The sequence below is a fragment of the Pteropus medius genome, unplaced genomic scaffold (genome assembly GCF_902729225.1).
Source record: "Pteropus medius unplaced genomic scaffold, Ma_sr-lr_union100, whole genome shotgun sequence".
NCBI lineage: Eukaryota > Metazoa > Chordata > Mammalia > Chiroptera > Pteropodidae > Pteropus > Pteropus medius.
This window is the reverse complement of record NW_024348242.1, coordinates 5,441,879-5,467,509: the sequence shown is the minus strand read 5'-3', so window position 1 is coordinate 5,467,509 and position 25,631 is coordinate 5,441,879. Positions and strand designations below refer to the sequence as shown.

The window sequence follows — 25,631 nt, the reverse complement described above, 5'->3', positions numbered from 1 at the left end:
TAACTATCCAAAACGTCAATCAGGAAGACTACAAACCATCACAGGCCAGTATTTATAATCTAATATCGAATGACAAGTTACAAAGTTACAAAGTTGCCCATATACAACTACAATCATATTGTAGTATGTAAAAAATATGTAATTATGTAGGTTATACAAAATATACACAAGCATGGATTAGGTGATATTCAAATGCTCATTAACCCAAATGGCACAACTAATGACCAATCATGGTGGATGGACACCAGCCACAGAGATAAACAGGGTCTCGGAGGCCTCTGCTGTGCTAAATGCTAATCTTTTTAGGGGTTAGATTATGGTGAAGTCCCAGGGGTTCTGGGTGAGTGGCCAGTAGGGATGAGACAGGCAGAGGTGAGGACTCAGAGAGTGTAGGGCAGCAGCTATTTACCAATAAGTAAGGGAAAATGTCAACATTTTAATGCCTGAGGCAGCTGTATCAGTGTATTTTGGCAAAGCAGCAGCCTCAAATATGGAAAGATACTAAGGATATAGCCAAAAATGAAATAAATTTATTAGTTAGGGTACTATAATTTGGGAAAACTTATTTTTCATCTTGAATGTTTCTTTAATGTGTATAACTTTTACACACTTCAAAAACCACAAAATGTATAAACTATTGTAAGTTGAACAACCTTACTGGAATGGAAAAATTCAAAAGAGATGGATAGAAACAGATAAGAGAACATAAACATCGTATGGAAATTAAAATTAGAATATTTCACTCAAAATAGGACAAACACAAAAATGTCTGCATTCTAGCTACACACACACAAAAAACACTAAAAAATGTGTGATCACCATTTCGGACATGTCATCCAGGGTTCGTCCTTTCATTTCATCGACTTCGCTTTTCAGTGCAGACACTCTCTCTAGCTCTTCTTGAGTGTAACTATATCCAGATATACCCTTTTTCTCCTCAATTGTTTGCTAAAAGTAAAGAATACAAATAGATGTCAAAAACAGGTCCACTAAATGGGTGTCAAAACCTTGATGATTCCACAAGAAGTATACGGAGTTAATACATGACAACGAAGTTGTAAATAAATTAGTTTAGAATACTAAAGGACAATCCTTACAGACTTTAACAATAATTACATACCTTTATATGTTATAAACTTACCCTAAATTTTACCATCTTCAGGTACATAAAAGTATTTCTAATTTTAGACTTTAAAATAATGCTATGCATTCAACACAGAATCTAAAATATAGGATACATTCAACAAATATTTGGTGAATGAATAAATTCTCAAGTGATCCATTGTACTCGCATTCGCTCGCTCATCCAATATTCGTTATATATCTAATGTGCCAAGCACCGTTCTGTCCTAGGCAGTAAACAAGACGGGAAGAGCTTAGGTCTAGTGAGAGTAAACAGGCAGTTTACTCTCAAACAGGTAAAACACAGAGTGTGAGGTGAGGGGGTGGGGTGCAATCCTAAATAAAGGGTGGTTAGAGAAGGTCCTCCTGAGAAGATGACACCTGAGCAAAGTCCCAAAGGAAGTGAGGGAGCGAGCCATGCAGATAGCCAGGAAATCAGCACGTCCAAGAGACAGGAGGCAGGAGCATCCCCAGCCTGTTCAAGAAACAGCTAGGAAACCGGCGGAGCTGAAGGCAGAGCGAGAATGAGCGGGGCTGGGGCGGGAGCATCCAGGACTCGGCTGGTTTGCTGGACAGTCTCAGTGTATGTCTGTTGTCCTTTGCATTCTCAAGACTGTCTTAGTTTAGATGATAAATTATATTGCCATTTTATCTTTAGGCCAATGAAAAGGCTTGGCCCTATTTTAAATAAGATGGGAGGCCTGTTGGAGGGTTCCGAGTAAAGGAACTTCTAAACGATCAGTTTAACATCTGTGCTGAGATCAAACTACAGAGGGGGCAGGGAAGCCAGGCAGAAGACCATTCTCACAATTCGTGTGAGGGATGACGGCAGCGTGAATCAGGGGGTGGTGGCAGAAGTGACGAAGGGGTTCTGTAGATATTTGGAAGACAGATCCAGCGAGGTATCATGGCAGCTTAGATGTGCGGTGGAGGGGAAAGTGAGGGGTAAGGAGCGACTCCCAAGTTTCCGGCCTGAAGAACTGAGAGGACAGAGCTGCCATCTGTTGAGATGAAGACTTGGGAAGACCAGGTTTGAGGGATTAGCGAGGATCAGAAGTTTAGTTTTAGACATTAAAAATTTGAGATGTCTAGTAGATCCCCAATACAGAGGTCAAGACATGCTATGTACAAGATTGGAAATTGAGGAGAAATCTGGGCTGGAGATATAAATTTGTGAGTTGTCTGCATAGAGAAGGTCTTTAAAGCCATGAGACACGGTAAGATCGAAGTGAGGGTAGCGAAGAACTCAATGGCTAAGCCTAGGGAACTCCAACCTTTAGACCTCAGAGAAATGAGAAGAAATCATCCAGGGAGTAGAAGCAGTGATGTTAGTATGGGGAAAAATCCAGGAACTAGAAGACAGGTAAAGAAAATTCTATAGAAAGAAGGAGTCAAACCCTGCTAAGAGGCCAAGAAGGAAAAAAGCGAAGCACTGATCACTGGCTTTAGCGATGGAAATGTACTGGTGACCTCGACCAGACAAATTCCAGGGAAATGGTAGGTGTGAAAATGTGACTGGAGAGGGTTCCAACACAGATGGAAGAACCAAAAGTAAAGAAAGACAAGGACAGAGGGAATAAAAGAAGAGTTGGGAGGTGGGGCTGCCAATGAGACTGGGACTCCTAAGAAAGGAGCCGCGGGACCTACAGCGTATCAGCCCAGAATCCTGTGTGCAACTTCCCGAGGGTTACCAACCCTCAGCGCGCGGAAGCAGGTTAGACTCCCAGAAGCCCAGTGGAAACCAGCACGTGGGGCACGATGCTCAAGAGCCGAGCAAAGATTTTTGCAGTCTCCTCGTGCTCAGGACTTAGAGGCAGGAATCCAAGACTTGTCGAAGTGTCGGGGCCTCGGTAAATGTCCCCGACTGTCACAGGAAAGCCCTGAAGGGGTATGACCTAGGAGTGCAGTCTCTGCCACAGGTACAAGGGAGCAAGAAAAAAACAGAACGATATCAGATCGAAAAAACTAGGTCAGCCAGTGGCTGAGCCCAGCAGTAGTACCAGTGCTGGTCCATTCCTGCCTGACATGGGGCTTCTCCAACGGGTGACTGGCTCAGGAACTAACTCCCTGTCGTCCTGACCAAAACTTTCCTGTAACCACTGCAGTCGGAGACTCTCCCTGCCCGACCCTCCTTCCTTCTCCCCCTCGCTTCACAAGGGTCAGGCTTGCATTGGAGCCTGAGGCGTTCCCTACCTCCTCCTGCTCCCTCGCCTTCATCCTTCACAAACGCTTCCTCCGATAAATCCCTGCTACACCATACCCTATCTGGTGTCTGCTGCCTGGAGGACCGAAACTGTCATAGGGATGCACTAACTGCTACAATGTCACTGGCGTTTGAGAAGTATGGAGGGATAGTGACTACAAGGACTATAGAATCAGGGTTGCTGTTGCTAAGCTCCCCTGATAGTTGACGAGATGAAATGACAGGCTCAAATCCATTAATTAATAATTTAAGGTAAAGTGATAAGGTTGGAGAAGCTCCTTAGGAGCGTTAATGAAACCCTCATTCCCCATGGCTAAAGGGAAGAGGGAGCTGAAAACCAGGCACAGGACTTAACCGTAAGGCTGGCACAAGTTCAGAGAAGGCTGAGTTCACTCCATGGCAGCCAGGGCTCTGACAGGGAAGAGAAAGGGTGCTGAGTTCGGGGTGGGGATAACTGGATAGACTCACTTGAGAACCCTGAACCTCCAGATTAACCCACATCCTCTGGTCAGGGGCAAATGGCTTAGCTTATTGGTCAAGGGCCTGGACGAAGCAAGATAGCAATATTGGAAGACTGGGGACAAAGAGGTCTGGGGAAGAGGCCTGTGGTTGGACCTATGTGAATAGACAGACACTAAGTGCGAAGATCTTTTCATCACATGTTATTGGCCACCAGAGACTGTCCACAGCAGAAGAAGCACTGAACAACCAAGTGGAAAGGATGATCTGTCCAGTAGCTGTCGGCCAGCCTCTGTCACTGGCCACCCAGTGCTTGGATAATGGGTTCCTGAACAGAATGGCTGTGTTGGCAGAGATGGAGACTAAGGATGGGCAAAACGGCAGGGCTCTCTCTCACTAATGCCCATCTAGCCACTGCCACTGCCACTGCCAAATGTCTGACCTGGCAGCAACAGAGGCCAGTCCTGAGCTCTGGGTATGGAGTCATACTCGAGGAAACCAATCCTCTACTTAGTGGCAGTTTGATAACGTCAGATACTTCCTGCCTGGAAAAGGACATTTCATCCTGACCCATATTCTGGGTAAGAGTTTGCTTTTCTCGCCCACAGCGCTTCAGCCAGCACCACTACCCAAGGGCTCAGACCACCTTTTGGTTTACTGACGTGGAATCCCACATAATGTCCCTCAGACCGAGGGCCCCACTTTGTGCGGGCACGTGACCATGGGATCAGTCACTGTACCCTGTACCGTGCCGTCCAGCATGTGACGGCCTGACGGAAGAGAGGGGTGACCCCGTGAGGGTTTGGCTACATTGCCAGCTGGGAATCGCTGGCCTGTGAAGATGGGTTCTGATCTGCAGGACTGAGTGTCCATCTTACACAAGGCCCATCGTACAGCGCTGTGCTCCAGAGGGACAGGACACGTGGGCCTTAAACCACAAGATGGGAGCGTGAGTGTTGCTGCTCCCAGGATCCCCACTAGCGCACTCAGGAAGTCATTGTCTTTCTCAGCAGCTTTGGCCTCTGTGGCTGTGGACCTTCTGGTTCCCAGAGGGGACATGCTTCTACCAGAAGGCACATTACGAGGCCCTCTAAATGTCATGCTCTGCTACCATCTCGTCACTTGGGCTCCTCATGCCAGTGGACCAGCAGGCAAAGAGAAGAGGCATTATATCGGCAGGATGTCATAAGGCTCTACAGATGCTGTTACGTGAGGGGGGTAGACGGGAATATGTTTGACACTCAGGTGAACCATTAGGGCATATCCGGGACGCCCATGCCCAATTTTAACAGTAAATGAGTAAGTATAGCAACCACAGCCCGATAAGGGCATGGTTATTAGAGTCTCATACCTCTTAAGGATGGGGGACCAAGTCACCCCACCCAGTAAGTCATCTAGACCGGTGGAGATGCGAGCCAAAGGTGAAGGAAGTCTAGAATGGATAGCAGAGTGGGGTGATGCTGGGTACCAATTTCGTCCTTGGGACCAAACGTAGCATTGCGAGTTTTCATTTGTCCCATTAACCCTCCTATCAGTTTCCCCAGAAATTGTGACAAACCGGAATCCTGGAGAAGCTATGCCAGGATTGAAATTTACACCAGGAGTGAATTTAGCATGAGAAGTAAGTAGATCTCAGCAGTGGAGAGATGGGTTGTGGTGGATGCTGCTGGTGCCGCACTCCGACCTCATCTGCAAGCTGCTCCAGAGAATGGCCACGCACTCTGGGAATGGCCTCATCTAGGTGGTTAACCCTGCCACAGGCAACCAACAATTCACTAATATGGAAGTAAAAAGGCCCGCCCCTTTGCCTCAAGGTGAAATCAACGCTTCCAAAGTTCCTCATGGGATTAAAACGAAGCTGACTCCAGTTGGGGCTATGTCCTTGCTTGGCTTTTTCCTGCTGCCCCATCTGTTCCCCTCTCTCCCCTTCTTCTGAAGGCTCTCTCTCCCTCAATACATCGCTGTACAAAGCGTTCCCTTCTACACTCTGCTTCTGGAACCCGACTTAAGAAATATAAAACAAAAACTGATGGAACGAAAAGGAAAAACAGACAAAGCAATAAACCTAGTTACAGAGATTTTAACACATTTCTCTCAATTACTGATGAAACAAGTAGATGAAAATATCAGTAGAAATATGGAAGCCGTGACTCTCATGGTTCACACACTCGACTGATTGACACATACAGGACGCCATCCCCAACCGCACGTGCAACAATCACCAAGACAGACATATGCCGGGCCGTAATGCAACACTCAATAAATCTCGAAGGGCTGAAATCAGAGCGTGTTCTCCGGTTACAGAGGAAGAAACCTAGAATTCAGTATAAAGGTAACTTGAAATCCCCAAACGTTTGGGTTTAAGCAATGACCCCATAGGTCAAAGAAATCACAATGGAAATTAGAAAATGTTTTGAAACGAACAATAATACAGTTAGTACATATTGATTTAAAAAGTTGGCACTGTTAGAATCTATATTTGATGCACAGTAAATTCTCAATCTTAAGTTTCCTACGAGCAAACAATATTCGACCACATTAGATAGAAAAGTTCACACTTCCAGCTAACCGCAACTGGTTGAAACTTCATTTACCTCTACCAGATTATGGTTAGTTGGTAAACCAATATCCCAATGAAATAATTTCCCCATGGAAATTATGGGTGAAAGAAAAAAAAAGTTTAACCAAGAAAACTCAGAGGAACTGAAAGCAACCTTGCTGTTAGAGGGGTTCCTGTGGGTTTAACTCTTTTTCTGACGGCCAAGACACAAGCACCTACGGAAGGAGCCTGCAGGTAGCTTCCATAAGTACCTTTCCTGGGCGTTTCTTTCGAAGCTCCACGAAAGTGGCTGCTTAAGAATTTCTGTCCAGCAGGTGGAATATTTTACAGTCAATCTCTTGGTATGAAAATCTTGCTCATGTTAACTAGCTACCCAAGAGAAAAACCTACTTAGAATTCAGCTTCTATTAATTACCCTGAAGTCAGCATGCATAAAAAGTTAGTGTTTGCTGCTACATTAAAAATAAACAAATCAGCTTATATTATATATCTGTAATTAATCAAAAAAATAATAATTTTATGGTTTTTCCAGTAAAAACAATGACTTCGTTATAAAGCCATAACCCATAAGCCTTCTGGCATGTGTGCTTTCAGCGCCCCACGATCATACTGTATTACCAGCTGATGTTGAATATTTTCATGGCGTTGCTTAAGAAGTTCTTCTGTCCTCTGCAAGAGACCAAACTCGGCTTTAAATTCAGCTATTATCTGATGCTTCTTTTTGAAAACTGTACTCTTGCTTCGAAGTTTACTGACGTATCGTTTGAACTGTAAAAGAACACATTACATAGTCTAATGAGTATCATATATAATGTCAATGTATTAGAAAATTTTTATTTTCTACTGTACAACACATGTGAGATTTGAATTTGGGTGGTGAACACACAATACAATACACAGATGAAGTATTATAGAATTGTACACTTGAAACCTATATAACCTTATTGACCAATGTCACCCCAAATTAAAATTTTTTAAAAAATTAAAACATAAAAACCCATAAAAAAAAAGAAAACTTGTAAAGACTAACTACTCAATTAAAATACTTTGTATATGTTTTTATTTTTTGGACTTATCTAAATATTGTAAATCCTTATGTAAAAACTATTCATTTTGAGCTTTACAAATAAGGATTCGGAACTCAACCCTTCAAAAGTGAAAAAGTTAAAAAAAAGAAGAAAATATAAGAGAACAATTCTGGTTGTGGTCTTAATCATGGTATCTCTTATATGCTGTACTATTTTGGTGGCATTGGATCTACTGGGATTAATCAGGGCCAACCAGAAGAGTCAACACTTGTGGCCACTATTTATCATTTAAGAAATGTACTGTGACTATATGTGCTCAGAATCACCTGAGACACTGGGGTGAAATGCATGCCAAGTGTTAAAAAGCTAAGAATATTCCAAGTCAGTGGGAACCCACAATTGCTTTATTCAGCTAGTTACCTTCTAACGATATTAAAGTTGTAATTACTCTGCTCAAATGAAGACTCCATTTTTAAGTAAGACCAACTAGAGTTTGGAAAAGCGAATGAAACAAATACTTAAAGGAATTCATTTGATAAGCACTATTTATTAATGATTACGTGCTAGGCACTATGCCAGACACTGAGAAGACAACTCCAAACGAGATGCTCACAGGTCCTGCCCTCATCGAGCTTAAGGAAAAGAGGGGGAATGAACACTGAACTGGCGTTCACAACTATGGTGAACGCTATGAAGAAGGAAAGGGGCCCTGAGAATCAATAACAGGGGCTTAACGTGGGTCGGGATGAAGGTAGGAAAGGTGGGGTTGGGATTTAGGGGAGGTAGGTTATGGAGATCTTCTCAAAATAATTATATTTAAGATGAGATAATTAGAGGCAGGAGAAAAAGGCAGGAAAGAGCATCACAGGTAAAGAAAACAGTTAGGTGTAAGAGGCCCCGAGGCACTGGCTCCTTGAAAGTATTGTGAGGCTGAAGGAAATCTCGGAGGCAAATGTGAGAAATTAACGCTATTTCTGAAACAGAACATAATATCTTTAAAAAATCACTTTCTTTGATGTACTGTTAGTACTAATAATTTTTGGATGTTTTTTACTACATAAGATAACTTTTTCTGCTCTATCCTTTTATTCACTTCATTATAAAGAAAATGTCCATAGTAAGAATCTGGCCTATTAAACACATCACTTGAAAACAAAAGTAAGCTTCCACATTACCTAATATACAATAATTCTTTGAGAATCTTAAGACTTTTTAATGTCTTCTTAAGGCTAATTTGAGGGCAGTTATAATTTTAGTTTTTTATTATTTATTATTTTAAAAAAATTTATTATGGTGACATTGGTTAATGAAATTCAATGGCTTTCAAGTGTACAACTCAACAGTAAGTCATATATACAAATAATTTTATAAATAATAAAAGTAATGAATGTATTACTGAAATTTTAGAAAATGGAAAAATTCAAAGCCACTATCCCAACGCAAGCTCTATTACCAAATTGGTATTTTTCCTTTTAATTTTTAAGGCTAAATCTGAGGTCAGTAATTCTAAATTTGTGAGTCAGTAAAATAGGAAGTATAACATTTCTAAAATTTAAGTACTTTATTTTCTTAAAGACTTGATTCATTCCTGAGTATACAAAGAATGTCCTTAAAAATAGTAAGATTAAAAATTCTTCACATAAAAATAACCTTCTAATTCATAGTTTAGACGTCATTTTAAAACTGACTTAAACTTTGAAAGAAATAAAGAACACACTGTGTTTTAGGGAAAGAAAGTTCAAAATATTTTTCTATCCACGATTAAGTTAGTATTAATATTAAGGAATCCAGCCCACATGGCAAATTATCAATAGCTAGATTACAGTAATGGTTTTAAAATTTTAAGTCATACCAATGTACCTAGAATCTAACAACTTGTAATTTTTCCTTTTACAGAATAAATGTGTAAGCCTGACATAACCACAAATTCAGAATCCCTAGAGTAACTGTATGTTCTATTAAAAGTGTCCTGGGCAAAGCGCCCCACATGAAACCAACCCTGCCCATCTGCTATTCTCTGTATCATCTAGGCCAATTTTCCCCTTCTCTATCTTGCTGTGCTCCAGAACTATTTTTAAAAGCTAAAAGCTATAAATGTTTTTGGTGAAAGAACAAAGCCACCAATTACTCAATGTGCTCTATGCTGATTGGTTATTATTTGACATTCATTGGACAAAGTACCTAAGGGAAGGGTAGTCAAGGTCAGATTAATCAGGTTCCACACAATTAAGAGACAGGTGGCCATCAAACCACTCTAAGGGCTCTACTATGTCAAATGAATTAGAGGAAAGAAAGGAAACCTTCTACTGGATGTTCTTTCTGTTAAAAAAGAGACAACAGGACCAAAAGGAGTCACTTATGCTAGGCCCCATGTCACCAAATGAAGACTTAATACCTAACTTATTTACAGTTTCAGTCTCTCCCAGGAATGGAATCCTAAACCAGTCAATCAGGAATTACCTGGTCAGCATGAATAAGGTCATCTGCCTGCTAGACCCCTTAGTCCCCTAAAGGAAGGTGACCTTGCCACAACCAATCCGCTTTTTCTAACATAACTTCCTTGTCCCATTTCCTTCTGCCTATAAACGGCTTCCATTTTGTACAGCTCCTCAGGGCTCTTCTCTGTTTGCTAAACGGGATGCTGCCTGATTCAAGAATTGTTGAACAAAGCCAGCAAGATTTTTAAAATTTACTCAGTTGAATTTTGTTTCTCAACACTTCTATCATTTGGATTTTAGATTATTTCTGAATTTTCAAACTGTAAAAAAACAAACAAACCCATAATGTATATGTTGAAGAGAAATCTCCAGACACAGTCTTAATAATTTCTACAGGATATACTTCCAGAAATGGTCAAAAGAAAATAGGGTTTTGATACCTTCTGCCAAACTGCTCTTCAAAGGCTATTTATAGTACTTTTTATAATTGTCAATTTTATAAGTAAAATAGTATCTTATTTTTTATTTGCATTTCTTTATTAGAGAACTTCATTTTTTTGTTATGTTCATTGTGCATCTGTGGGGATTTTTTTTTTTTTTTTTTTAATGACTTGCCTGTTTGGGGCCCACTTTTTTATTGAAGTCTTTGACTTTTCCTGTGGATCGGTAACAGTGATTCTCTAACGTTTTGGTCTCAGGAACCCTTTATATACTTTAAAAATTACTGAAGATCTCGAAGGGATTTTGTTTATGTAGATTTGCTGGCATGGCAAATTTGAGGGAAAGAATTAAACTTTTAATTAATGGACCCCTTATGGCATAACATATAAAAATCAATTCCAACTGGATTATACTTAAAGACAAAACTAAAAATCTTTCAGAACATAGGAAAATATCACTGATTTTGAGAAAAGCAAGAACTTCTTAAATGAGACACACAAAAATGCACAAACCAAAAGGAGATGATTGATAAACTTATCTTGCTAAAATTAAGAACTTTTGATCATCAAAATATATTTTAAGAGATTAATAATATAAGTCACAAATTGATTTGTATCCAAATATATATAAATTAAACCTATAGATCAATGAGAAGACAGATAATCTAATAGAAAATTGGATAAAATACTTGAATAGGCACTTCATAGAAGAGAAAACCCAAATTGGCCAATAAACATATTAAAAATGTTCAACCTCATTAGTAATCAAATTAGTAACAGAAATAAAAAACACAGTAAGATACCATTTTAATATCCACCCGATTAGCACAAATAAAATGTGCTTCAATACTAAATGTTGGTGAAGACAGGGAGGAAGTGGAACACCTATACGCCACTGGGAGTGGGGGTATATAATTCAGAGCGATAGTCTGTAAGACAACGTGGCCTGTCTACTAACTCTGTCACTGTGCTCACCCTACACCCCACCAGCTCCATTCCTAGGAATAGCAGGGTGTCTCAAACTTATCCATGGTGTCAGAACAGTTTTTTAAAATTTCTAATTACTTGTGGACTGGATAATTTATAAAATAATTAAAATGTTTAGACAGTATCAAATAACTATAAATGTTTCTAAATGCTTCCTCTCCATACGGTCGTGGATTAGTAACTAAGAGTTTGTGCACTAGAACTGGTCTCCGTACCACACTTTGAGCAGCACTGCTCCAGAGCACAGCTTCCAAAACGGGGTATACTCCAGTACACTCATGTGGCACAAATATGTATTAATCCTGACTTCGCGGCATCTGGACAAAGCATTATAAAGAACTCCCAAGCCAGTCATGCTCAGTTATAAGCAGTCTTGTCCTTTTATCTCAGTATGCTAAACAATGATCATTTTCCGTATGTGTCATATTGTGAAATAGTTAAGAAACACTGCCCTGGAAAAACTCTTGTTCAAGGTCAGTGGGAGACATACTTAAGAATGCTGACAGAAACACTGCAATAGCAAGAAACTGGAAGACAAGTCACAACAAGTCATTGTATAGTCGTACATGCATATTCCTATGTACACAGTGAAAATAAACAAATATAGGTTCAAGAAATAATGTAGAGCTAAGAAAGCAAGTTACAGAATCCACTGAGTATGCTCTCATTAGTACTGCTTAGTACAACTAAATAATACATCGTTTAGGGATACAAGTATGTGGTCAAATGGTAAATAAAAATTGAATGGAACAGGGGCGAGGCACATAGGGGACATTGAAGATTCTTTTTTTAAGCTGAGTGATAAGTATATATATATATTTTATGATCTCATTATTCTTTACCCTTTACATATAACACACACACATATATAAACATACTTTCACCTACACTTACTTAACACAATTTTAAAAAATTAAACATTTAAGAAAGTAAGTAAACATAAAAGAATCAATCTATAAGGTCCTAAATCTAACCAATGAGTTCCAGGAAAAGCAAATGTAAACAAAGAAACAAACAAAAGTAGAAACGATTCAAGAAAAATCCCAGACCTGAAGGACATAAGATTTTAAATTTAAGAAGCTGATGGAATGTCCAGCTCAATGAAAGAAAAAAAGTTGTACTTAAGCACATAATCTTAAAAATTTAGAAAATCAGAGGTAAAGAGAGGATCTCAAAGTTTCAAGAAGAGGTAAAATAGCAGCAGTAACAATAACAGGGCACTCTGAAGGACTGGGAGTCAGAGCAGCCTCAGGTGGCAAAAACGAATACTAGAAGACAAAAGAACAATGCGGGTTAGAGATGATAAAGAGCCAGCTTTTGTGGAGGCAGTGGGTAAAGAAGAGGGAAAATGATGAATTCATTGTTGACACATTGAAGTTAATATCCAGCGAGAGTTCAGGAGAAGACATCAGGGCTCCAGTTGGAGTGGGTAAGCATCGTCCCAGATACGATGTGTGGGCACAGCCCAGGGGAGGGTGTGGTCACCTAGGAGCATCGTGTGAGACTAGGTGAAGTCTAAGGTGAAGACTTCAAGACAGACCATGTTGAGTTTTGCTATAAGACTATGTCACGCAAATGAAATTACTTTGTATCTTAAATTAGAAAGGTTTTTTTTTTTTGGAATTTTAAAAGAATTACTATGTCCCTTTTAAGATTACCATAATCTCTACCAGAGTTCTAAGTGTCTGGTTTGTAGAACCAAGCTTAGAATAATATAGGTTCTCAATAAATATTTTTGAATTAACAGAACATCTATACAAAGTATTTTAAAAATCAAATCAAGTATAGTATACATATAAATAGCAAGAGTCTTCTAGAACTAGAAGCGGACTTCTACAGAAATAAATAGATTATTATTGAGCTCTCGTAATGTCATATTAGTGCTTTCTCATTTATACTTTTAATATTCATAACAACCACAAAATAGACATTTTCTACAGGTGAGGAAACTGTAGCTTAGAGAAGTCAAATAATAAGTTCGTGCATGTTCTAGAGTTTGTTGCCTTAAATGCTTCAACAACAAACAGCTTGACTGAGCATAAAATTCTTACATCCTGCTTTCTTCCCTTGAGAGTTTTTAGAGTCTAGCTCCATAGTCTTCTGGAGTTAAGTGTGTCCATGGAGAGATCTGAAGCCAACCTAATTTTTTTAGTGACTTGATCTTGAAAAGAATGTTGCGCTACCCAGTTGTTGAGTACAGGGTTCACCATGTGTTCATCAGATCAGGCTTCTAAAATGTGTTCTTCAGGGCTTCCCGGTGAATGGGGAGCTGCTGCTTAATAGAGACATCACCATTTGCCCATCACCAACAAAACCGAACTGACAGATTTTATTTTGAATAGACTTTGGGTATTAAAAATTAAATTTACTCATAATTCTTATTGCAATAACTTATGTGAGCAAAAATTCACAAATAATTTCATTTAGAATTTAATCATTAAAAATCCCAGGAACACTACAAGAGATTCACAGAAGCAATTCGGAGAGTTAAGATCAAGGGTTTTGCAGTCAGAGAAACATAATTTCAAATTGTGACTCTACCACTTAAAGAGACAAAGTTACTTTTTTGTCTACTTTTGTCTCAATTTCTTCAACTAAAAAAAAAAGGAGATAACGATACTTAGAGTGATATGAAAGTGTATATAAGGCAGTTAGCACAAACGCCAGGTGTAGCATTCAAAAAATAGAAACTATTGTTGTAATAATCGTGCCATAATGGTTTAATAAAATGAAACAAAATTTTGACTTAAATGCCTGCAATTATTCAAAACCATAATTGCCATCACTTAGTAGCCAATTCTTAAATATACTTTATTACTGTGTAAAGGATTTTTATAAACTTTAGGATCAAACATACAATGTTAAACATTATAAAGTAAATGAATATTTGTCTAAAATAAAACTAGACAGTTTTTAAATAAGATCTATAAAATGAACAAAAATTCTATGAAAATTGAATGGATAATGATTAATAATGCCTGTCATTTTGTTTAAATACAGTTAAAGAGTACTTAGAAAATGAGATCATTACTGTTCCTTCTAAATAAGAAAAAAATAAAGAAATGTAATTAGAATAAACAGAAAAGTAAAGATCGAGGTGTGATGGATGCTCTTTAAAACTAAAATAGAATAATCTCTCCTGCAATAATCTATGTATAGACTTGTATAGTCTACATACTCTGAGTATGTAAAAATTTTGTATATATGACTATACATCAAGATTGGTAGAAAATTAAGAAATAAAAATAGCTGTCATATTGGGCAGGTAGGGTTATGAATGAATTATTTAAAAATTAAAAAATTTTAAAGAAACTGACATAGGAGACATGCAACAAATCCTTGGAACATTAGGGGAAAAAAGCTTTCTGTAGTGCACTGTAGCAGGTCAATCAGGGAAATCTGTCATTACAGTGAACTAGAAAGCTTGTCACTGTGCAGGAAGGTCCATTACAGCAGCTATTACTGGTCACATGGACCAAAATACATTTGTAATTTAAATTTGTCATTTATGAAAGAGCAGCCATAATTTTGTACACAGAGATCAATAAGATTAACGCTTTATAGTGCTAGCTTCTGGCTTTGAGACCAATTTTAAAGACTCGGCTCCTCTGTGATCAAAATGGAATTTGACAGATGTTCTTTCCCCCTTTATCCATTTAATCTGTTTTAGAACCTTTAATAGTAACGATCAAAATCTGGGCTAGCTTTTTAAATGAGCGAGGCAGCTTATTTCTCTAAGTATGTAACCATTTACAAATGCTTTTAAAGCTTATCTGGAACTCAAAGTTATTCCTGGATTCCAGACCATTCTGGATATTTATGTGGAAACAAGAATCTCTGTTCCTGCTGCAGATTTTCTACCTCAGTGTCTGGCAGGAAAACTATTTCCACAGTTATTAGCTGTGAGGACTATATAAGACAACCACATAACATGTAATATTGTCAAGAACCACCAAGAGCTATTTTTCTTTTTTGAAAGCACTAATCCCCTTTTACAGAGAAAGAAACCTATAGAGAAATTACTACGACTCACCAAAGTTCAGCAAGTTAGTAAAACTGGACTAGAATGAGTACTTTTGTCCTCAAATCCTGTTGGTCCAATAACCATGCAATTTTCCATTTCTTAATTATACCACATCTTTGTCTGTTATTTCATCGAACGATTTTTAAGTATAGAAAAGCACAAAAATAGTCCCGCGAGAGTTAAGTGTGAGATGACATGACGCCAATTGTTCAAGAGTAGCATGAAAATGCCCAATGGCTAGTTTTTTTTGTTTTGTTTTGTTTGTTTGTTTTTGCTCATTAGTCCATGTCTTGTATTCTGAATTCGGACTTGCAGAAAACCTGAAAATACCATCTTTTCATGTCACACTTCATGTCATAAATCATTCAGACTCCCCAAAATCTGGTCTCAGAACTGCTATTTATTTACAGGCAAAAAAAAAATGTTTCAAAGTAACCTTTGTTTTCGGCTAAAATGTCAGTTCTTTCAAATCACTCATCAGTGATTTGAAATCAATGAAATCACTGATTTCAAATCACTCATCAGTGATTTAGTGCCATATAACTAAACACACATACAGATACTATTCTAACCTTTTCCAAGTATTACATTTTAAACTTTAAGTTAGAAAACCTCACCAAGCCAAGCACAATGCAATTACCTAATATGGTAGTGGATAGTTAACTGCTAATAAGCAATATGATATATGCTGGCAGAAAACTGTCTTAATAGTAACGGTGCACAGGAGCATCCATCTGTGAAACACAGTCACACCATCCGAGGTCTCTGTGCTTCTATTATAAATCAAGTCACCACCATGCAGCTGTTACTATATCTCTAATGGGTTTTTCAACTGCTGTCCAAGCAGTTAAAACTCAAAAAAAAAATTTCTATGAGAAGTTTTCAAATTTTGGGTTAAAACTGTGGCATTACCTAGACTGAATACATAAATACACGACTTCTATCACTTCAGCGAAGTGAGCTAAATTTATTTGATTCTGTTTTGTTTCATCTCTTGGGAAATTTTAGGGGCCTCAGGTCCTGCTATGAACTCTAAAGAGTGTCATGTGATTTGAAGGGTTCTAAAAATATCAGAGGTTTGCCTGGGCTCACTTAGAAGGGTGGATGATTCAATTACAAGTGTCAAAATTTGATTCCTAATTTTTCAGGATCTGACAGCTGCAGTAAATCTTGCCAGGATTCCCTTATCTTCATTGTGCTTCTCTTTGAAGTATTTAAAGAAGATTTCATAATCTTTTCAATTTAGCTCTAGCATTTCTGTTGGTAGCTGTAGAATGAATTGGTTGGGGCTTTCTCAAGCTGCTTATAAATATTATTGGACCAAGCACATTTTTTAAGTAGCCACTGACTGCAAAAGGTGAGTTTTTGGTAATGGTTAGGGGAGAAAACACAATGGGCTCTATACTCATATACCATGAACCAGGAGTGACCTTGCAATGCACGAAGTGCCAGTGGAAACTTAACCAGAGATTCATTTGTTGCTATAAAAAGTTCAGTCCCCAAAGGTATGCTTTCATTTGAATGGCAGCTCTGGGAAGGGTACTAGCACTGCTTCATTGGGGCTGATCTTTTGTTTGCTTTTCAAATAATTAACGCAGAGATTCGGAGATATCGGAGTGACTAAGACGGCAAAGATCAGTAGCTTTGTGGCACTACTACGAGCGGCACAGGCTCTATCCTTTGCTCTTCCGCTTAGTGAAACAAAGTCATCAAGCTCAGTTTGCTGCCTATGAAAGGGAAAAAAATCATGCTTACCAAAAAAATTGACTGGAGGCTGCCATGTTAAACGGCAAATTTAGGTTTGTGATCAGGTATTTAGAAATTACTTTATCTATACAATGAAGTTAACAACTATGGTTAGGATGAAGAGCTAACACACAAATATTTTTAATATTATCACTTTCCTAACGAAAAAAATATCTACATTAGATTATACATTTCATTTGGGTTTTCTACACATTTACCAAGTGCCAGCTATTTCTGGGCCAGCTATTAAGTAAATGGTGGTGAACACGAGATGCCACTGTCATCATGGAGCTTACTGGTTTCTTAGGGCAGGCAGAAACCAAACAAGTGATCTTCAGTACGCTTCATGTTACAACACACGCGAACAGAGCGCTATGGGAACACATTTCATGTGTGGGGTGTGAGCTGGCAAAATAATAACAGGGTATGCTTCCTGGAAGAGATGTTACTTAAGCTCTTTCTGTTATCTTAAAACAAATCATACTGATCATAGCAACCTTCTATTGACAACTCAATCAGAATTATGACCATTCATTATTGTGCTATGCTATAAAACTATTTTTCTATCCTCTCTCACACTGATTCCTACATAAAGTAAGATATTTCCATGTACACATTTTTAAAACAATCCCAATTATAGAAAACTAAGGTTACTTAATATTAAAATCCTGTCCCAGTATTTGAAGTTATCATAATTTGGAATAACAGCAATAATTTGCGCTTTAAAAATATATGCAGCTTATTTTGTGTTAATTATGTCTCAATAAAGCTGTTTGAAAAAAAGGGACAAAATCCTTTTGTGACAAAAGACACCATATATAAAGACAGATGATTAGAAAAAAATAATTACCCAACTTAATATTAGAATACCTGTAAGAAGGAAAAAACATTCACTCCATTAGAAGAAAAATGGAGAAAGAAAATAAACAAGTGACAGAAAAAATATAAATGACCAAACATGTATGTGGACAGATGCTCGATCTCAATCTTAATCGAGAAAAATGAAAATCAAAACAGAATATTGTCAGAATGGAAAAAAGTTAAAAGATTAGGGATTAGCACCAAATAGTGTTTATTAAAAGATGGATTTTGGTAAAAAAGAAAAAGAAAAAAGAAAAGAAAGAAAAAGATTGAAGATCAAGTGCTGGTGAAGAGTTCTAGGTAACAGGAAACAGACACTCTTGTACACTTTTAGTTGGAATAAATTTGGTACTTCCATCCCATGGAATGCAACGTAGCAATTAACTGAAAAGAAGTACATGTTAATATTCTACCTGTAGACAGCATTCATTGCCTATAAGCCACGCACTGTTGTATATTGCTCATTTGCACTAACTCATTTAGCTCTCCCAACCACCACATAGGGGGAGCACTGTTATTACCCCCACTTGACAGACAGGGAACCTGAGGCACAGAGGAGCCAGGTGCCACGCTAAGGTTAGACATTCCCAGTGGCACAGAGCAGCAGCCTGCGCACAGGGGTTCTGGCTCCAGAGCCAACACTCTCGACCTCTACAGAACGGCCTCCGTTTACCGACAGGGAATCATCTCCAAGACGTGCTATTAAAAGCAAGTTGCACAACATGCATGGTTGTGCAATACCACTCATATTTTTAAAAACCCACAACACGATATTACCTACATCTGTATTTATCTCCAGAGAGAGGACTAAAAGGAATACAATCTGGTAGCAGTGGTTTCTCTTTGGAAAAGTGACCAAGGGACTGGGACTGGGGGTAAGGGATGGCCAAGGGGACTTTTGTTTTATGTGTATTGTTTGATATTTTTACCATGAGAATGTACTCAGGTATTATTTGTATGATCAGATTTTTGAAGATGAAAAACCCTAAAGCGCTGATCCAGTCCAATCTTTTTTCTACTCAATGCACACATTATCTCTAAAATGTCCCTCATCTAGCGTCTGTTAGAATATTTTAAATGGTAGGGCACCCCACCAAAGCATCTTGCTTCATTACTGAAGAAAGCTTTCGTGGTAGAAATTTTTCGTGACTGTCAATCAAATGTTTCTCACTAACCAGCATCCATTTGCTCTGATTCTGCTTTCTGTCAAACAAACAAGATACTACTGTTTCATATGTATCGGGGCCCCAAGACCATCAATGATTTGCTATCAGGACTCACAGACTCAGCAGGTAGCCACACTCTTGGCTATGCTTTATACCAGTGAACAGATACAAAGCAAAAGCAGCACAGGGACAAAGGCACATGGGGAGAAGTCCGGAGGAAACCAGGGGCAAGCTTCCCAGGGTCTCCCCCGTTGTTCCCCCAGCGACGAGTTGTCATAATATCTGTGAAATGTTGCCAACCAGGGGAGCTCTTTGGAGTCTCAGTGCCCAGGTTTTTACTGGGGCTGGTCACGTAGGCACCCTCTCTGCCTGGCTCACACCAACACTCCAGACGCCCAGAAGGAAAGCAGGCGATGGGCAGAAACCACACTCCCTGTACACAGTTTAGGCACAGCGAGCCATTCTTATCAGAGAGTGGTGGGAATCCTTTTAAAACCCAAGTTCCCAAGATGCCAGCCAAGGGCCAACCTTGCAAGCAAGTTCTCTAAGAATAGCAGTTTCAGGCCTGCTACTGTTAACTCTTTTCTGCACACCATCCTTTCCGTATCCTTTCGATATTTAAATGCAATTCTATTATGTCTTTCTTTAGTTTTTTTTTTTGTTCTCAGTTAATACATAATCAATTGTTTCTATGAAAGCTTCCAGACTCTTCATTTGTTTCCGTCTCCCTCACCTGGACTCTGGCTCGACTGTGCCTCTTAAAACATGAAGCCAAAAGTGTAAAACAATATTCCAGGCATAACTTCACCATAAATAGGGCATTCCATTTTTATGAATGGAGTATAATATTCTGTTTTTTAAAGCTGCATTACTAATGAGTGACATGTTGAGCTAGCAGACAAAACCTGAATTTTACAACATTATACTTATAATCCCATTAATGGTATTTTGTTTGTTTAAGCACGATGCTTCTATCTACCAAGACAATTTTGAGTTGTAATTCTATCATCTATCTCAGGCTGACGATTTCTTCTAGTTTCCTGTCCTAAGAAAATTATTAAGGGTTCTGGAGCCCGACTACCTCAATTCAAATCATGGCTCTACTACTTACTAGCAGTGCAATTGTGGGTAAGTTAGCATAAATCCTCTGAGTGCCTCAGTTCCCTTATCTATAAAAATTAGGAATAATCATATCTCATACAGTTGTTTAATAAAACAAATGAGATAATGTATATAATAAGCCTAGAATGGTGTCTGGCACATTGTAATTGCATATTAACAATTATTATTATTAATTTAAATTACTGATAAGACTAATAAACAGGTCAGGATCAAAGGCTCTGTAGCGTTTTTTGGGTGACTTCTCTGAGATACAGGTATCAAAATTCTTTGTGAATATCATTTTAACCAGATTTATATTTATTATATACTCAAATCCAATATAGATATAAAAATAGTCAGATATGCATTATTATCAATTTTTAGTTATGTTAAGAGATTGTAGTCTCTAAACTTAACGTTTTTATCACCTACCATACTGATGTGAAGAGAAATAAATCAAGACAGATGAGACTGGCAAGAACAATCTCCATCACTGAGAAGGTAACTTTAGCTGTTCAAGAAATTCCTCTGTCAGAAATCTGGCAGAATAAGAGATAAATATGTTCCTGTGCTTATTCCTGTGTATTGCCTTAACCAAGGCATAATGAAAATAAAATATTAAAGTAATAACCAAAGTATAATGAAAAAAAGAAGCCTTTTTAGACACTTTGTCTTTTATTAATAAGAAAAATCAAGGGAATACTAATGAAAAGTGTACAGACAACAAATGCTTATAGCACTTGTTCTGCAATCGGAAAAGCTTGAATTCTTGGACAAATGTAACACTGAGAATATTAACTTCAATGGCAGTAGGAAGCATCAAAATGCATGCTTTATGCAATCCCTATGGAAATACCAATGACATTTTTCAGAGAGCTAGAACAAATAATCCTAAAATTTATATGGAACCATAATAGACCCCCAAAAGCCACAGCAATCTTGAGAAAGAAGAACAAAGTTGGAGATATCACACTACTTAATATCAAACTATACTACAAATCTGCAGTAATCAAAACAGCATGGTACTGGCATAAAAAGGGATATATTGATCAACGGAACAGAAGGGAGAGCCCAGAAATAAATCTACGCCTATATGCTCACTTAATATATGACAAAGGAGACAAGAATATACAATGGAGTAAAGACAGTGTCTTCAATAAATGGTGTTGGGAAAACTGGACAGATGCATGCAAAAAAAGAAAGAAACTGGACCACCTTCTTACACCGTGTACAAGAATAGACTCAAAATGGATTAAAGACTTAAATGTAAGACTCAAAACCATAACACTTCTAGAAGAAAACATGGGCAATAAACTCTCTGATATAGCTAACAGGAATTTCTTTTCAGATATATCACCCCGGGCAAGGGAAACAAAAGAAAAAATAAACAAATGGGACTACATCAAACTAAAAAAGTTTTTGTACAGCAAAGGAAACCATCAACAAAACAAAAAGACAGACTAATCAGGAGAAGATATCACTAATGATACATCTGATAAGAGGTTAATATCCAAAATATATAAAGAACTCACAGAACACAACAATAAAAAAAACAAATAATCCAATTAAAAAATAGAAGACCTGAACAGATACTTCTCCAAAGAGGAAATACAGATGGCTAAGGTCATCTTGAGCAAAAGATGCTCAAGGTCACTAATTATCAGAGAAATGCAAATTAAAACCACAATGAGATATCACCTGTCAGAATGGCCGTCATCAATAAATCAAAGAACAACAAGTGTTAGTGAGGATGCGGGAAAAGGGAACCCTCGTACACTGTGTTGCAATTGCAAATTGGAAAACAGCCTGGAGGTTGCTCAAAAAAGTTAAAAATGGATATACTTTTTGACCCAGCAATTGCACTTCTGGGTATTTATCCAAAGAAAACCAAAACAATAATTCATAAAGATCTATGTACCCCAATATCCACGGCAGCATAACTTACAATAGCCAAGATATGGAAGCAACTTAAATGCCCATCAACAGACGATTGGATAAAGAAGTTATGGTTCATATATACGATGGAATATTACTCAGCCATTAAAAAAAATGAAATCCTACTATTTACAATGACATGGATGGACCTAGAGGTTATTATGTTGAGTGAAATAAGTCAGACAAAGACAAATACCATATGATTTCGCTTATATGCGGAATCTAAGGAACAAAAAGAACAAACTAATCAAAAACAGACTCACAAATATAGAGGACAATCTGGTGACAGACATGGGGGAGGGAGTTTGTGGGGCTGAGACAAAAGGGTGAAGGCTTAAAGAAGTATTAATTAGTAATTGATAGATGGTCATGGGGATGGGAGCACGGCATAGGGAATGCAGTGAGCAGAAATGTAATGGCTAGGTGGAGAGCCAGAGGAGAAACAGCAATTAGGGGGATCATTTTATAAACTATACAAAGGTCTACCCAATGCACTATATGCTTGAAACTAATAAAATAAAAATTTTAAAAATGCATGCTTTAACACCAAACTTTAAAAACTGCTCGCTGACCTCTAAAAAGAAAATAAAAGAATAGAAATCATTATATGTATGGTATTTGTTGCATTTTTCCTTATTAACACAGTCATATTCTTAAATTTTTCCAGGAAAAGATTAATTAAACAACTACATGTGGATAATGGAGGAATGAAGGCCGACAGACAGACGACTGTCGGACAGTTCCCAGCAAGCCGGCATTTCCAGTTAATGACGCTCAGCAACGCGGTCCTGCTAAGTCACAGGAATCTTGAAACGGACTCGTTCACACGGAGCCTTGGCGAAGAGCGCGGAGTTCCCTTCGGAGCACGGCTGCAGAGCCACTCGGAGCTGGGTTCAGGTCCTCGCTCTGCCACTCACTGTGCAACTTGGGGCAAGTCGCTTCAGTGTCCCTAAGCCTGTTTCCTCAATTATAAAATGGAGGCAATATTTACCTATTTACCTCATAGGCTTTTTGAGAGGATGAATTATAATATCCTGTATGTGTTTTATTGTGGTTAAATATACGAACTATAAAACCACTTTAGCCATTTGTAATGTACAGTTCTGTGGCATTAAGGGCGTTCACACCGTTGTGCGACCATCTCCAAGGACATGTTTTTAAACTGCTCGAGACTGAGCACACAGGAACTGCTCAGCGAACAGCAGCTAAACTAACTCTCATTGGTGCTACCTTACCCCTTCTTGAAGCTATGGAAATTATTTATCCCTAAACAGAAACTATTTCACATTTATTTCTATTGAATTGCTCCCCAATCTGGGAAATACCAATTTCAATTTTAAGCTATAAACTATATTCCTAGCTTTCAAATTCTTCATTCATGTGAACGACAAAAATATAAAAATATTAAGAGCTAACGCTTATTGAGCACCTAGTATGTGCCTGGTGCTATTCTAGTATTTTTTATGCATTAACTGCACAATAATAATTCTAGGTGGTATATACTAGTAATAGTCACGTTTCGTAGCTGAGTACAAAGAGGTTAAGGAGCCTGCCCAAGGTCATCAAGCTGGGAGAATGACAAAGCCAGAACTTGCACTTGAGCAACGGGGTTCCGGAGCCCAGGCCCTTCGGCATCCCACCACCCTGCCTGTCACACACGGCGTAATGTGTGGCTCGCAGGCATGGTTGCCTTCAGGTGACAGACGCGATACGTTGACGGAGCCTCTGAGTTTCTCAGAAGTTTTGACGTCCACTATTTCGACGTCCACTAACGATGACGGGGAGCAACTCGCCCCCATGTTACGGATGGAGAAGTGATTTGCTCAAGGTTAAGAGGCACCTGTGAAAGAGGCCTGGTCTCCCAGCCTGGCCACTTGTCAGCTGTGTGGATCTATAACCTCCCTAAAATTCACTCAACTGTAAAACGGAAATAATAGCATCTCTTCCAAAAAGTGAAGTGCGTTTACAAAGCACCTAGCACAGAGCCTTATATAAAAGTACTCAATAAACACTGCTCCCCACCCCGCTCCGCCACCATCCTCCTATTTGTGACTCTGGGCATCGGATTCTTTCTGAACACCATGCTACTACTCCTTGATACCCTCTCGCCAACTGCATTAACAGATGGGTGGCGAAGAACATGATTTATTTGGTGATTATCACGTGGTATAATATGAAACCTCAGTGAAGTCCAGCTATGTTATGTAATTCTAAGTATAACTTCCTCCCTTTTGTCCATATGGCCTATCACTTTATCAAAGCAGAAAATAAAATTGGTCTCCCAAGATTTGTTCTTTATAAAATTATGCTTAATGTTCCCCAATACCTTCTGTTCTTTTAGGTAACTGCCAAATGGTTTAACTTGATTTGTTCTAGTTTCTGACCACTGTTTAAAAATTAAGTTGACCTTATCATTTCCAAAGCTATCTTTTTTTCCTTAAAAAAAAAAGCATGCCTCTTTTGTCATCAAATATTTCTCCTATTCACCATATTTAGTCAAAAATAAAAGCTAATAGCTTGCCACTAGGTTCTTTTCCTTGAAACTTGCATGAAGGGAGTACCTAATACTGAATTATAAATACACTAGTGCCAAATGTGGCCACAGCGATTAGTGTTTCCCATCAACTGGGCAGCATTTTCTTAAGAAAAGATAAAAATGCTAGGAGGTAACATGTTCTCTCATGAAGTGAAATTGCTGCATAATTAATCCTTTTGTCCCTAGATAGCACACGCTGTTGACTTCCAAGTATCATTTAAAATACTCCCATATCTTAAAGCAATCTGGAAGTAGATGTTAAAAGTAGAGGAATGTTTCAATTAAGTGCTGACTTTGGAAATCCACTGCTTCCCCAATAAGCTAAAAGGTACATGGGAGGCCATGATCAAAAGCACCACAGAGAAAAGTGTTTGGCACAATGAAGGTTCACTGTCAACTTGTAACAGTGTGTGTCCAGTAACTTTTCAAAGCCGAAATGAGGTCTGGACATGAGCAGCTTTTCAAAGTAGCCTTTGCTGAGGCCTAGTAGCTTTTAAAAAGAAAAGCTGTAAGAGGTGAAATACAGGCAATGTTTAGAAATTAAAATATGATTTATCACTTAATTTACTAAAAAAAAGCACTGAGCTGAAGACAAGATATTTTGCTTCATTTGTTCATTCTTTCTTGAGCTAACTTTATGAAAAGGAGACGGGGAATTCTATTTTTGGTGCTTAAGTTTAGCCATCTATAACAACATTACTTGTGCTACTAATCTCATGAGTCTGACAAAAGGATAAATGAAATAACAGCTGTTTAAGCACTGTTAAAAATTTTAAGTATACAGAAGCACAACATAACTTTTAAATTAATTAATTATTTTTTTATGGTGACATTGGTCAACATAATCCAGTAAGTTTCAGCTGTACACATGATCTAACTTTTTAAAGATACATATTTTTAAATTTTGTAAGCATCTACAATGAAGTCATTTTAAGGGTATCAGTGCAACTGGTCAAATACACATTATTAACAAAGTAACTTGATGATAATTTTTCTCAGCCCTTTATGGAATTACATTTATCGAC

The 25,631-nt window shown here is 38.2% G+C and overlaps 1 protein-coding gene across 11 annotated transcripts in view; it reads right to left on the bottom strand.

Moving 5' to 3' along the window:
* The window catches only part of IFT81 (intraflagellar transport 81), a 68,358-nt gene that overhangs the window by 23,197 nt on the left and 19,530 nt on the right, over nucleotides 1-25,631 (bottom strand). For 9 of the 11 annotated variants that reach the window (XM_039879405.1, XM_039879404.1, XM_039879413.1 and 6 more), the window contains 2 exons: nucleotides 6,963-7,112; nucleotides 820-948 (listed from right to left, as the gene is read on the bottom strand). In XM_039879405.1, the coding sequence (XP_039735339.1) occupies nucleotides 820-948; nucleotides 6,963-7,112 (279 nt within the window). Of the gene's footprint in view, nucleotides 1-819; nucleotides 949-6,962; nucleotides 7,113-22,617; nucleotides 23,033-24,095; nucleotides 25,113-25,631 lie in introns of those variants that run through there. The other 2 variants (XM_039879414.1, XM_039879415.1) reach the window with 2 other exon arrangements.